The sequence below is a fragment of the Pelecanus crispus genome, chromosome 5, assembly GCF_030463565.1.
Source record: "Pelecanus crispus isolate bPelCri1 chromosome 5, bPelCri1.pri, whole genome shotgun sequence".
In the NCBI taxonomy this organism is placed as follows: domain Eukaryota; kingdom Metazoa; phylum Chordata; class Aves; order Pelecaniformes; family Pelecanidae; genus Pelecanus; species Pelecanus crispus.
Window position 1 is genome coordinate 9979232 of NC_134647.1, and position 15048 is coordinate 9994279.

The 15048-nt window shown below is 36.8% G+C and overlaps 1 protein-coding gene across 1 annotated transcript in view; it reads left to right on the forward strand.

The window, feature by feature from the left end:
• Positions 1-15048, forward strand: part of DPP10 (dipeptidyl peptidase like 10) — a 250190-nt gene that overhangs the window by 93944 nt on the left and 141198 nt on the right. Inside the window, exon 5 of the mRNA XM_075710366.1 lies at positions 8685-8759. Within this exon, the coding sequence (XP_075566481.1) occupies positions 8685-8759 (75 nt within the window). The remainder of the gene's footprint in view (positions 1-8684; positions 8760-15048) is intronic.

Below are 15048 nucleotides of genomic sequence, written 5' to 3' on the forward strand. Positions count from 1 at the left end.
TGTCTTGTATTAATAAAAAATACAGCACAGATCCAACATAGGCAGTGGCAGTGCGAGTTCCCTCATTCTTCCCTATCAAAGGGTTTTAGTCATGGAAGAGTCACCTTTCGATGGGAGTTATTAGTCTGCTTTCACTCTGCGTTCCCTCTCCTGTTTGCCTCTCTGCTCAAGCAGCCCGCAGAAGTGGCAGGTTTTTCTTAGTAATGTTGATAATTGTCCATTGAAATTGAACTGCCATGATAAACTCATTGCACAGAGGCAAGGGCCCAGTAATGACTCTTTGTCACTACTGATTGGGCTGTATTTGAACCAGCAGCTCAGAAGAGATTTTCTTTTTTCCTCATTACTCATCCCCTGAAGCAGTCTTCCACTGTATACAGATCACTGGCTCTTCTTTTGCATCTTAGAGACTGCCATTTTTGTGCAAAGTACATTTCTTTTATCCCTCTTTGTGTTCCTTACTGTCTAAAAGTCAAAGATAGCCCTACTGAAGAGCCACTATGCTCACTATGCGTGTGTATCAGCAAAAAAGCAGACTGCAGGTTTTTTTACAAACATATATGTTATATATATAAAAACCAAATAAAAAAAAAAACCACTTAAAAAATACCTTTAAAAATAGCCATGCACCTGGAAAGAAGAAAGGCTAGTGTTTTGTCGTCCTAAGATGCCCATTTCTCTTCCACAGGGAAATATCTATCCAAAATTCCTGAGTTAAAAGTAATTTTTTTCCAGTTTCATTAGGTTTCATTCAGACAGTAGAAGAAATTACTGAACTTCATTTGTCCTTTTCAAATGGAATCCTTTTCTATAATCAAACTATTAGTAAAACAGTCTGGCCTTTATATAATTAAACTATTAGCAAAGCAATATTATGGATAACAAATACATTGATACAAGTGAAAAGAGTAGCTTGTAAAGCACAAAGAATATCTATTAGCATCTCTGGAGATAATAATTTAGAGACATTTTCTAATACATATTTGTCCTCTGAATGTATTTGTGTAGTGCATCCTGTTTAAGCTGTCTAATAAACAGTTAATATTCTGAGCCAGCGGCATATAAATGTTAACAGCTGGAAACTGGGCGAGCCTAGTAAATGGAGCCAAAAAAAGGCCTAGACATTAATCATTTTGTGGCATCCTGATGTTCGCGATGCTGCCGTGATACGTGATTACAATATGTTCTCTGTCATCTATCGGAGGTGCCTATCACCATGATCGTAAGTTGCATGCCTACCATTTTTTCAGCATTTAGCAATACTTTATTACACATTATAGTTCCAAAGTAAGTAACATTATGCCACATTTATCTAAGTAATTTCAGCGTTTAACAAGCATTTTGTTTGTACCTTTTGCCGCCAACTATTACATAAAGTCACTAAGGGCAGGTTACCGGTTCACACACAACCCAGCCACAAGATCTGGCTAAGCTGGAGAGGAGAGCATGGAGGACCACATGGTTTCTTTTGCTTGGGTGAGGTTGTCCATCTGGCCCCTTATCATGCTTCTAGCTCAGCCTCTCTAGTCTGTTTTACAATCCTCAAACCCAAACCAAAATGAAAAAAGCACACACAGTGATGAAAGAAAATGTGTAGGGACTGTGTGTTCTGTTATGGTACTTTCCAAATGTGTTGAATTCTCTGAAAGAAACCTTTAGAAACCTTTAGAACCTTTTGCCTTCATTTCTCCCTCTTAAAAAAAGCCACAATAATTATGAAAGTGCTAAGACTGTTATTTGTAAGCCCTCACTTCCACTGCTTTTGTGGTGGATGTATGCAAAATTATTCAGATGCCATGCATACACCCTACCAAACACTCAGGCTGGGATCCCGGGTCAGAAATGAATCTAGCATGACTCCTTAAGCCTTTCGAGTGTAGATGATGGGATATATTTTGAATCATCAAATAAGAGGCTATTGATTTGTTTGCAATGCCTGCTGATACAAGTATAATTGTTTTTGGTTTGGAAACTCTAGAATCATAGATTTGTTTAGGTTGGAAAAGACCTCTAATATGATCATCGAGTCCAACCATTAACCTAAGCAGGGTCTTGTATTTACAACAGCTTCCCCCCGGCTTTATCCTTTGGACTCATCTTAAACCCAGCAATTCCTGCCTTGCTCTCCCCCTTGATTTCGGTGCCTTTCTACAACTCTTCTCGAGCTAAGGGGAAACTGCATCAGGGTGCACAGAAAACGAATATTGCTAAGTTGCAAACCTGTTTCCAGGGGCCTGCTGGAAGTCTACCCTAGAGTATGTTGTATTGTCGCATTACTGTGGACCATCTTTTACACAAGGATGGAGAGAGAAGGATTACTTCTTGCTGCCTGCTAATTAGAGGATGGCGTCAGAAGGGTGAGCAGAGCAGAGCAACTAGCCTTGGCTCATGAATCATGATTAGGCTGTGGCAGCCCAGCTGTGAAAACCCTTTGGAGGCGTTGCGGCCAAAAGCAGGGAATGAGAGTTTTAGTCCGAGCAGAGCTTTTGGCAGGGACTGTTTTGTGCTGTTTTACACAGTGTTGTTCATAAACAGCCCTTCTTGTTGATAGTTCTTTCTGATATTTTTTTGGGATTGTGTTCCCCACCACCACACCCCCTTCCTCTTTTGATGGGAAACTCAGTGCAGCATCTTAATGCAATTACAGTTCCTCTGTTGATTAATGTAGATTTAATTGCAAGAGTAGTTTACATGCTTATATTTTAAGAGCCTTGCATAAGAGATTAATGAAAGGATGAATAATGGTAAATACATTAAATGACATTATATAACCACATAAATAATAGTAATTGTTGCAACAGTGGACATTTTAATGACCCACGCATATTGTAAATAGGTGGTTATGAACATTGTAACATTATCTCTCCTCTCCCATGCTCCTCTAAATGTTAAATAACCCCCTCAGCAAAACCTTTTCAGTAGAGGGGTTTTTATGAGTTAGGGTTTATTGCTGCAGTGCACCACTGTGCAGAGAGATGGGAAAGCCTGACAGATGGAAGGGTTTGCAATCACTGTGGTTTGGTGGTGGCCATTGGTTTTTGTCCAAGTGAATGAGCTTTCAACAAACAAAATGCAGGGGACAGTACTCCAAACTATCAAGTTAGGATAGCTCTGTGTGGGATCTCTCTAAATAATACTCCTGATGAGATCATTCCTTGATATAGAAAATAGTTAAGGGTTAACTCTACCAAAGATAGGGAATGGCCAGGGGGAGAAAATTGGTTAGAGGTTATTTTCTACTAGGGAGGCAATGGTGTGAGGCTCCTGTGAGCTGCACAGGTCTGTTCATGCCTTTTCTGTATCCTACAGTCACCTCCTCACGTTTGTGAAAGCATCTTGGGACTACATGAGGAGTTTCAGGGGGTTTGGGGGATTTGGTTTGTGTTTTTGAGAGGCACCCATCCAGGATGGCCATTGTCCATAGGGTAGAGTTCAGCTTATATCATGTTTTAAGGCACATTCATCTTTTACACTGGATAGGAAACCTGAGTGTTAACAGTTACAACACATAGCATTGCAGTGGTTTTGGATCTAGATTAAATGCTCAGGTGACACAAGAAATAGTGCATTAACAAATGTAACCTTGGAAACCCAAGTTTTTCAACATTCTAATTATCATGCATTTTCCTAATTACAACCTGACTCTCTTCTCAGAGGTCCCTTGTTTTTACTGCTGTGAGGCTTGCTCTTCTGCTAGGCTCCACTCGCAGCTGCTTTCTCACCTAACCTCCCTGTGATCCATCTTCTCCTTTCAGTCACAGCAGTGGTCATGGAAGGAAAATCCCATTGTTCCCTTGATTGCTGGTACCACCCGAGGAAACTGCTACATGCCAAATGCCTTGTCATTTTGCAGCTACTGTATTTCTGTCCCATCTGATTCCTCTTATGCATTGCCATTTGGTCAATACCTGTCTGATAAGTTGAGCTGAATACCTATGAGTGCTAATGAACTCCTATACATTGATGTTCAGTTATAGCATTAAGTTAAATTTCTGATACAGATGTAGGTATGTGATACAGAGAGATGTATGATTTCCCATGTAGTAGTATTGCCACCAACCTTTAAAGTAACAGTCTAGAGGTCTTGAAATACTTGATCTTGGATGAATAACAAAAATTTTTAAAGCCTAAATGTGTGTTAATTGAGCATTAACCAATAACTGGAGGAGGATAAATAATCACATTGTGGAAGACGTACTTCTATTTTTCCTAGAAACGTACAACAAATTGAAAGAGAAGGAGGGGTAAAACTAAAGGGAAAAAACAAAACAACAACAAATAAGTAAACTCCACAGAAGTGAAATTTTCTCTAATTGGTTTTAGCTGTGAAGTATTATTTCACTTAAAACTATCCAACTGAAACTATGAGAGAAAGACTACTTTAAAGTGTTTGACAGTTGATAAGGATATATTCTTACAGCTCTGGGCTAGACTATATTATAGGTAACTTCCATCTGTCTGCTCTATAGCATATTTTTGAAAGACTATGAATAAGGCACTGATGTAAATGTTATAGTAGTTAAAATCCATAAAAACAGTAAACCCAACATTTTATAGTAGGTGAAAGAATAGAGCAAAGATGAAGGGAGTAGCCAGTACCTCAGTAACTCAGAACCAGGCTTTAAGAAAACAGAAGAGATAAAAGGGAGCTGATATCGAGGGGCCCTTGCTGAGGATGCAGAACCTGAACCCAGCCTAGAGCTTCTCTTAAACACAGTCATAACAGGCGTTTCTGTTAACAGCGAAACACACATAAAAAGCAAAATGGGAAAAAAAAATCATCAATGCAATATATTTGCATTGGAAATCAAACTTGAGAATATATTGTTCATCAGAATTTTGTTTTCCATTTTGATCATCCGTATGGAAAGGTGGAAGAAAAGCCAGTTGTGCGTGTGTGTGTGTGTTATTGTCCCTCATATTTATTTGTTGCAGAATCGCCTTTTCTTTTGCTTTCACTCTTACTGTCTCAAGCTGTTCTCATCTTCTTTTCTTTCCATGCAAAACTATGTTTAGGAAGACATTTTTGGAATGGAGATGAGAGAAGGAAGCTGGAAAGCTGAAGGGCAAAAGACTGTTTAAATGCACTGTGTCCTTTTGCCTCCATTTGGCTTTTACTCTTGCAGTCTATAGTGACAGTGAGACTAGCAGTCATTGCTTGTCCATGGGATCATCACATCATGCATCACTGTCAGGAGAAGAATTAAAACTCTTTATCATGTGAGGTATTTCAAAGAAACCTAGAAATGCAATGTTTAATATGGTTAGACCTAAATATACAGTCAATAGGGGTTTCGGTTAGGTGAGGAATGCAAGATATAGGATCATTCTTTCATGTCTGAAAAAGTAAAATTATGTCAAATTCAGCAATATAGGAAAAACGGATGACAGATTTGTGAATTAAGAGTGGAAGACAGCATACAGGTATTTAAAAACCATTTTTTTGGCTCAGAATTATGCAACAGTGTGAAATGTAAATAATTTAGGGATCCCAGCAATTTATCTAGTCAAAGGGTTTTCTAGTTGCATACAGCTGATGGTTTTCGTATAGATTTTAAGTCTTGATGTGGCTAGGTAGAACTGACAAATATTAGGGACATAAGGAAATTACTTTCCCTTTTTCCTTGTCTTCTGCCTTTCCACCGTTGTGGTTTGGAAAGGGGACAAGGGTATATATGGAGTCACAGTGCAGCACTGTGTTGAACGGCCCCCAGTCTGGTAACGAGCTGATGCTGTGCAGCGATGCAGAGGGAAACTAGCCCTGCTTCTGCATTCAGGGACTGTGCCTAATTAGCCAGCTGTATTTCTCCCTGTTTCAGAGCTTATTTGTCCAGAGCTACGTTTCTTAGAGATCAAGCACAGCTAAACCATAGAGGTGTAGTCATGAGGGGCAGCATTTAGGTCTGTCTTCCTGAACAAAGGCTCAACAGCTCCTGACAAAGCAAGGAGCTTGCAAAGTTGCAGATATGCAGGCATGACAGAGGAACAAGCATCCTCCAGGTTTTTCATAACAAGACACCCGAGGTTTTTTAATTCCCTGTGTTTCCAACATGATACTTTTCCAGCACTTTCTCTAAAACTCAAAAATATATTCTCCTGAGAAGAAAAACCCGTTGGGTCAGAGTCTTCACAAACTTCTTTTTAATGAATAAATATATCTAATCCCTGTAGTGAATGTCCCAGCAATTTCCCAAGGGCTTGAGTGGCATATGTCTCACGTCCTGCAGCAGGGACTGAAACTTTCTTTTAAGCCCATCACCAGCTGATCTTGTCTCCTCAGTCATGGAATCAGGCATCTGTTGGTTGATGAAATACCTTAGATACGTTTATGGGGAAAACCAGAAATCTGTCTTTTGTTTTAGTGAACTCATAGATTGTGAGTTTACTTGCCATGTTAGGCAGGAGGAATGAGTCAGGTGATTTTTTTTTTTCCTGTTGTTAATCTAGAAGGGCTTCTTCTGTGCATACAAATAGACAGTTTCTGAATTTATTGCCGCAATTGTGCTTGTCTTTACTAAAAAAAACCCCAAAACACTTTTGAGGAAGTTTAAATCACTTTAAGTGACGTTAAGTCACTTAAATCTCTCTGAAATTCTATTAGAATTAAACGTATATTTCCTTAAAGGCTTGATTGAAAGCCAACTTAAAAAAATAGGCTAATTATTTTTTTATGATGATTTAAAGAAATCGGCATTGCTATCAGCTTTGGCAATGAACACATGATTTCTTCTGGTCTAATTTTTATTTTCTTGTTTCTTAAGTAAAACATTGAAAAGTATGAAACAGCTTTATGCTCCTTTAACAAGAATAATGTCATTACACTAACAAGAAGAAAACTATTTTGCCAAAAACATTATCTGCAATCAAGAGATTACAGCTTATTTGGTATTGCATGTGCACGATGTGTCTGAGGTATTTCTGGAAGCAAACAGAATTTTGCAGGTGAGTGCAAGCTGAATTAACAAGGTCATCTTCAGTAGGATTCAAATAATTTTAAATCCCAAATCCACAAGACTTTATACTTGGATATAGAATACGTGAGTAGCTCTTGCTGGTGTTGCCTTGACCTGCCAATAGTTTGCAGCTGAGCTACTCAGGTGTTTGCATTAAGTGCATCATTCCTTTTGTGGTGGCATAATCAGTGACTGAAGATTCTTACTGAATGCATGAAATGGTAAGCACCATACCCTCTGAGAATGAGTTTGGAAAGCTGCCGGGGTTATATATTGCGGAAGACTAAGGTAGTGGGGCAATAATTAATAAACTGCTAGCAAGCAGAGAAATTTCACATCTAAAAATGTTTTCAGTGAAGTGCTGAGAAAAGGGAATGTTATTCATAGATTAATATAGTCTCTCCTTAAAGATGGTTAACTCATAAAAGCTAGTTTAAGCACAGTAGAAATCTGTTCTGAATGCTTTGTAGATACAAAAGGATGCTTTTTGGGTTTTTTTCTCTTCTTAAGACTGTAGATTTGTCTTCTAACTTTTGATACTGTCATACTCTTGTACCAAACTAATACACATTTATCTTCAAAACATTTTTTTCCTTTGATTTCATTGGATAGCTTGATTCTAATTATATTACCTAGAAGCTTGAGTTTAATCTGTATATCAAAAGATAGCATCTTCTCAGTTTATTGGAAGATTAACTTTTGTTTGGTGGGGTTTTTGGGGAGTTTGGGGTTTTTTTATTACTTTGCAATTTCTGGTTTTTATACCTTAAACCCCTGTTGAATTCATTAGTTTAGCAGTGGGATTAGGCTAAACAGAACAGGATGCTTAAGAAGTAAAATAAAGGAAAGCCTTCATTTGCACAGTGGATAGAACTTATTCTACATAGTTATTCGTTTATTTTCTTTCATCTTGTTCCTTTGTGGTTCTATTATTTTTTCTATCCTACTTTTTATATCCTTATCTACATTTTTCACTTCTTCTCCCTTTTCCTTTCATTCTGCAAATAGATGTCTTGAGATTCATTTAAAATTATTTCCTTCAGTGCCCTTTAAAGCACATTCTTATCTTCCTCATACATTAGATACATTAAATTATTTCTGACATCAACATTACCTTTTGATTAAATTACAGCCCTGAATTCAATTGGGTACCATGTAGTCTTGGACAGATACAAAGCAATATTAGTTTTATAATGCTACCTTATGTTTCACTTTGCTCTCCACTAAGCATTTTATTTCTTACACTAGAGAAAAGCTCTTTCTTATAAGTTGTCTTGCAAAATGTTTATGTATGTGGCATTAGAAGAAAAGCAATAAAGACATAGTGCACACCTATTCTTTTTCTTGTATGTTATCTTTAAGCCTAACCTAGCAGTGATTCTCCCTTATAATCATTCCTGAAGTACACACCAACCAAAGTGTCTTCCTTTATCATCTGTAAATGAATTGGTTATAGTTGTTATCCTTGATCTTAGTGCTTGCAGTCATGATAAAAAACTCAACACCTTCTTAATTGGTATTTAGTGTGAAAGCCAGATTGATCTGTTGCTGTTGTACTGATACTGTCAAACTAGACTAAGAATTATATGAGTCCTTCTTTTGTGAAAATTACATAGGTGTTCTAAACCAGACCTGTCTTCTGAATGGGAAGTTTTTAAATTAACTGTAAAAAAATTTGGAAAAAATGATCCTTCTTATTGCAAGCTCACTTCTATTGTTACTTCATTTTAGGTAACATTCAAAGCATCGAGATACTCAGTTTCACCAGACTTAAGATTTGTTCTTCTTGCATATGATGTTAAACAGGTAAGCCAACTGTTCATAATCAAAGAGCCTCTAAATTAAGACTCTGGAACCCTTGTTCTTTTGTATATTTCATCTGTGATTCCACATAATAGAATACGATTCATGTACTTGATTTCTCTTCCCAAAACCTTCTCATGAAATGATGGTGAAGTATGCATTTAAGTGTGTACAGAAATACCGCAAGGTTCTCATTTGAGGCAAATTGCCACGGCTCCTCTGAACCGTCATGCCTGTTTATGTAGTAGAGGTTTCATAACCCTTAAGCTGTTCTATTACCAGCTGGTTATGTGAAAACTTATCTTCTGATATTCCTTCCTGTTTTAAACAGCTGTACATGTCATCTATGATCTATACTAAAAAAAGATCTAGGCTGATTCATGTCATGGAAGTTTTATTGTTGGCTTCAGTAGTCTGAAACCTGATAGTCTGAAAGTCTCTTGGACGATGCAGTGTATTCTTTGTTTCTCATAGTACTTAGAGATTTTGTAGGCTATTATGTTGTCAAAAAGAGTTTCAATCAATAATACCATATAGAGTTTTCTAAAATAAATATTTGAACACAAAAAAAATGAAAATGGTTTTATGAATTTCTTCCGTGCATATTGGTGTTTGTATGAAAAGTGCTATTAAAATATGAATTGTTACTCAGTACAGAATAGTTCTGGATCAATAGTGGTTATTCATACAAGTTTGGGTTGTTTTGGGTTTTTTCTTTTATTATAGAACAGTAGAATTTACAAATAACTGTTAATACCCGTGACCTTAATATCAGAAGTCACTGTTCAGAAATGAGAAAAGATTACTATTGTTTATCACATTGTACTACATATAGTAGCTTACTTATTGTTTTGTGTTGGTAACTGATAATACAATAGCTGTGTGTTGTGGATTGAAATTGTTAGAACAATAAAATATTAATTTCCATGTCAGTATACAAACCTTTCTGGCCTTCTGGTAACATTGCTGTATAATTGTATCTGCAAACTGGAAAATATGCTGAAGGCTGATCTGAAATATTATAAAGGTGTTGATGGAAAATGAGTTATTTACTTGGGATTAGATCCAAGTAGGTTTTCTTCTACCAATTCTAGTGGATTCTGGATCAAGCTCTGTTTACCATATACGTTGATCAATAAACCAGGAAAGAGCTGCTGTTGTTCAGTTCATTGTTTTTGTCGTAGGGAGTTCCAGTTTTATTCCTGTCTGAAAAATATTTGCTCCTTGCTGTTTGCCTTCTTGATTGCTTCTTTTTGTGTGAGAGAGTTTAATAATCCCTTATACTGCCTTAATTTCTTCATTTGATGTATTGAAATTTTCATTTTGGTGGGGTTGGTTTGTTTGAGGTTTTCTTAGTAGCTGCATATATAGCTGATATAGAAATATAGAAAAACATGAAAATATCCATCACACTTTATTACATCTAAATGTAGTAACATCAGGGATGAATCCCTGGCATACAGTAAAGATGATCCATTGACATGCAAATTGCTCTCAATGCATGCTGAATATATCACTTTGCAAGAGAACCCTCTTTCTGTATTTCATTCTTGGTTTTGCTGTAAAAAGAAACTTTTCCTTCCTTTTACAGTCCAGTTGCTGTTAGCTGCTTAGAGGGATGAGGTTTGCAGCATTTACATTTTGCATCTAGCCATTTCCTTTGCTCAAGTATGTTGACAAGAAGTAAATAAAATGAGAAATGAACAGGGTTTGGCAAGCAGTTTGTGGTGGTAGTCCTGGGTGGCTTTGGATGAGGCTTGTGATGCTTACTCTCAAGTGCCCCAGCTGGGCTCATGGCTTTCAAATCAGAAACATACTGTGATTGTTGCGTCCTCTAGAAGTGGTGGTGAAGGTGCTAAAATTTATTAATAGCTGGATGTTTTCAGCCAGATCCTCAGTTGATGCAAATAATTATAATGCCATTGAAGTCTATTACCTCCTGAGAAGAATCTATTCCTTAGGGTGGAAGGGAAAATCACCAAAAAGAGCGTAAGCCAATTCTTTCAGAAGTTGCAAAAAAAATAGTATTGTGAATATGTGGTAAAAAGGGCTTTTTTCCTCCCAATTTTCTGATCCTTAGGATACTTGTTAGGCTGGTGAGGCACTTCTGCTTTCTCAAAATCTGTTGGGGAAAACGTATGCAAAGCCTCTTTATTTCTGCATAACTAATGCTTCCTAATAACATGAAGGGTTAAGTTAGTGTTCATTCTTGTTGGGCCTTCTCTTCTCACTTTTTTTTTTCTCTCCCGCCCCCCCCCCCCCAGTCAGAGCCAGAGTTACTGGGCCTGGATGAGAGGAAATCTACCTGTCTACCTTGCTCCTTCCCCTGGCTATTAGCTATAAATTGTAAAATTTATTGCCTAGAAAATTAGAATTAATATTAAACACATAATTGGAGTTTTTCAAATTAGTTTCAGTAGAATCAGGCCAGATTCTTTCTTCATATCTCACCTGAGTGTAACTTCTTACAAAAATGAGGATTTGCTTATTGTCATGTGTTACAACACATACTTGAGTCTTTAATAATGCCCAGTACAAGGAACTGAAAATAACTTGTAAGCATTTAGTTGATCTCGCCATCTGCTGTAAATTGCAACAGACCCCTGGACTTTACTACCTATGTTTGCCCCTTAGTTTTCCATCTTTGTTAAGGTGTATAATTGCACTGTAATATATGTGATGGGATTTCTGCTTTTGTGGACTGTTAAGGCTTTGGGTTTTTAAAATTATTATGGTTGTTTACATACATTAATCTGTGTTCTTTGTAACATACAGTAATACAGCTGGAACAGATTTATTAATCAACAGTTTTATAAATAAGCTAGTGTGTTTCATCTGAACAGATTGGAGAAAAAGAGACAAATGTTTCTTCAAGACATTTTGTCATGAAATTGTAATTAGAAACAAGGTTATTTTGATGTTTGGATTAAAAATAAATGTTGAGTTAAATTAAATAGTTGCATATTTATTTTACTGTTGTCAGCATTTTCTTTAATCTATTTTATGCTTGGAATGGCAAACTTTAATTAAATTTGCAGTTGTTTCAGCACAATTAAGAATGTCCTCTATGCATAACGGCACATAAATCTGCATGAAAATAAGCCATCTTTGAATACAAAAGTAATAATTGAAAGAATCATTTAAATCATGCTTAATAGAAGGAACAAAACCATTTCATGTGGCATAGCAGCTGTTTTGGTGTAGCTCTAAAAACTTCACATGGAAGAAGATGCCTTTGCTAAGGAATTCAAAGTGTTGTAAATTGATTTCTGGACATGAAATTCCCTCCATCTGTGTCACAGCAGGTCACAGAACGTAAACCAGTATTACTGGCATAAACACTGTGGCTGCCTGGCTTTTTCTTTCTTAACAGAAGGCTGTGGCAATTTTAGAGGTACTTTCTGTGTGTTCTTTGCTGCAGTACTCCATAGTTCTCCACACTTCCGAAATGCTTTCATCAACAAGTTTTTTGACTCTGCCAAAACTTGCATGGATCGACTGTGTGTAGTTCAGACTTTCTTTCTGTCAGTCACTGTAATTTGGTTGGCATCACTGATAAAGTCTCATTTTGCAAGGCAACAGATCGGTAAGTACGAACTGATTTGAGAAATGAACACGTACGTTCTTGCTGAATGTCCTGCCATCCTGATTCTTCTGGGACAATGTGAACGGAGCAGCAGGGAAACCATTGTACATATTGTATGCAGAGAGGGGACAGTTTTGCAGTGCTGTATCTTTTTGATTTTGATTTTCCTTTGAAGGTTGTCAAGGTATGAGCAAAGAATGTGATGCTCTGAGAGGCAGAGCATCTAAGCCAGTTGAGATTTCCAGAGGAAAGGTTATTTTGCTATTGCTTTTAATAAGGACTGTGTTAAAATGACATTTAAAATTTTTCTCACTCTGCTGGTGGTGTTATTCACAACTACCAAAACCTAATTTATAGTTTTGATTAGCAAATGGAAATCAGACACTCTGTTCTTGCATTAATGGTAAAGAATGGGGCAGTAAATTTGCCATTTGCAGTGCAGTGAGCACTGAGGTTCTAAGAAATTCTTTTACCATTGGGAAACTTTGGTGTCCCTCAGAAAAAGGTTATACCTTACAACTTGTCCCTGGAGTCCATGTGAAAGCTTTATTCTGGATATTGGTGGGTTTTTTGCTCAGACATCACAGGCATGTTCTCCCCATGCTCTTGCTAGAATATAATATGCCACAGAAGAGCAAGTGAAGTAATAAATGAGATCAGTTCCTCTTTTTCTTTGTAAGTCCACTTTTTTCCCCTTATTTGATTTAATAATCCCTTCCTTGTGATTTTGTTTTTTTGCAACAAACTGTCCCTTCCTTCTCCCTGTTTTCAAATTCCTTTTGAATACCAACTTTCAGGAATTTTTCCTGCTTTATTCTCTTTACTACTACTAACGCATCATTTTCTGCTTTCAATGCAAGATGAATTATGTGCGGGTTTTTCTAGCTCTTGGTTCAGAAATGTGCTTAAAACCAGATTAAAGTTCAGCTCTAGTTTAGAAGCATAAGCATTTATACAGTCCCTAAAAAAAAAAGGGGAAATGTTTTCCTGAATTAGGGCTTCAAACTGTAATCTTTTTTAGCTAGAGAATTTTAGTAAAACAATGTATTTAGCTTAAAGCACCATGAAAATAGCTTTTAATAATTCTTATGGCAAGATCAGGATGAAGAATAATCCAATCTTAAAGGTAGGAGAAAAATAGTTGTAGATCTAAACATCACTCATTCAGTAGGAATGAAAAATATTTTGAAAGTGTTTCTGCATATTCCTGGTTTAATGTCTTGAAGTAAAGATGAGAGTCCAACACAGTGTCTGAAGCAAAGAAACCCCAAGAGAAACCCCACTTTGCTTCTATAATATCTGGTTTTACAGGATGATGATAGGGAGTACTGACCACAGTCTACAGCAAATGGAGGGTGAACAGCAACAAGTGACACGCTCATCAAGCTTTTAGAGATTGCCTCCGATACTGGCTTACTCGAGTGCACTGAAAAGATCGTCAGGAGTTTGTCTGCAGATTAGAAGAATGCGTGAGGGGAAAAATTCAATGAAGTCTTAAACTATGATTCTCTGTTCTGCATTAGATTATCTTTCTACCAATCAGGTGGAAACTAAGTGTTCAATTGTCAGTAATCTTCTTGGTCAGTGAAATTAATTTCCCGCAAAAATTAAAGGATAAAGGAATTACCTTGCATTATGTCTTATTTTTAATCAAGACACTGTTTGGTGTTAATGTGTGGAGGTGTTTTCAACAAGATCGTTTATGCAGTGCTTATGAAAAACTGACTTTGAAGAACATTATCTGTAGTACCAGCTAATGGTTGGAAACGTACACCACAAAGACAAAATGAAATCTGTCTTCTAACACATGGAAACAATATTTTCTCAACAAGATTATTCCATGCAAAAGAATAACAAAAGATTTCTTAAACCGGCAGTGATATGGACAATATTTTATATATCACTGTCAATGAAGTAATTCATACCATCAACTTTTTCCTCTAGAAATGCATGCTTCTCTAGATAAACCTGTTTTTCATATGTATTTCCTTAGGTCCTCAGGGTGATCTTTCATCTTTCATTTGTTCATTTTGAGATGAGTCCAGCAAATCATGCATGTGCATACTCCTGAACTTATGAGATCATAAATAAAAGTCTGATCCAGACATGACTTTCCCATTCATCTTTATCTCTCATCAAGAACACAAAAGACCAATTTTTATCAGCTTTAGGGCAACGAGAACAGAATTTTAAGTGAGATCTACCCCCCAAACTTGAAGTTATTTCATGCAAATATTTGTTATATATTTTATTCCTCTCTTAGATATGACAAGATTAGGTGTTTAAAAGGTCAGATAATGAGAAATTCATAGAAGTGGCCTGCTCAAATTTTCCTGTTATAAAGGCTGTTGTTTGAGTTGAAGTTTTAGCTGGATAGATTAGAACTTGTTAACATAATAGCTAGGCTGTAGGTGATCTTGGCATACTACTCATCTATTACATATATTTGACTTTATTTTATATAGCTCCACAGATATGCAAGGCATTTTAAAGATATAAAAAGACAAGGTCTTTGCCTGAGGAGATGATGTGCTTTGTAGTAAAACCTGGCAACACGAATTTGGTGACACGATGTGCTATCATGAATTATCCCCTAGGAGTTAGCATTCATACGAGTACATAGTGTCCGACTTCTGTCCAGGGTTTCGTCTAAATTATGTGGCAAAACATATGACCACCAGTCCCCGTAAATAGAAGAAGGCAAAA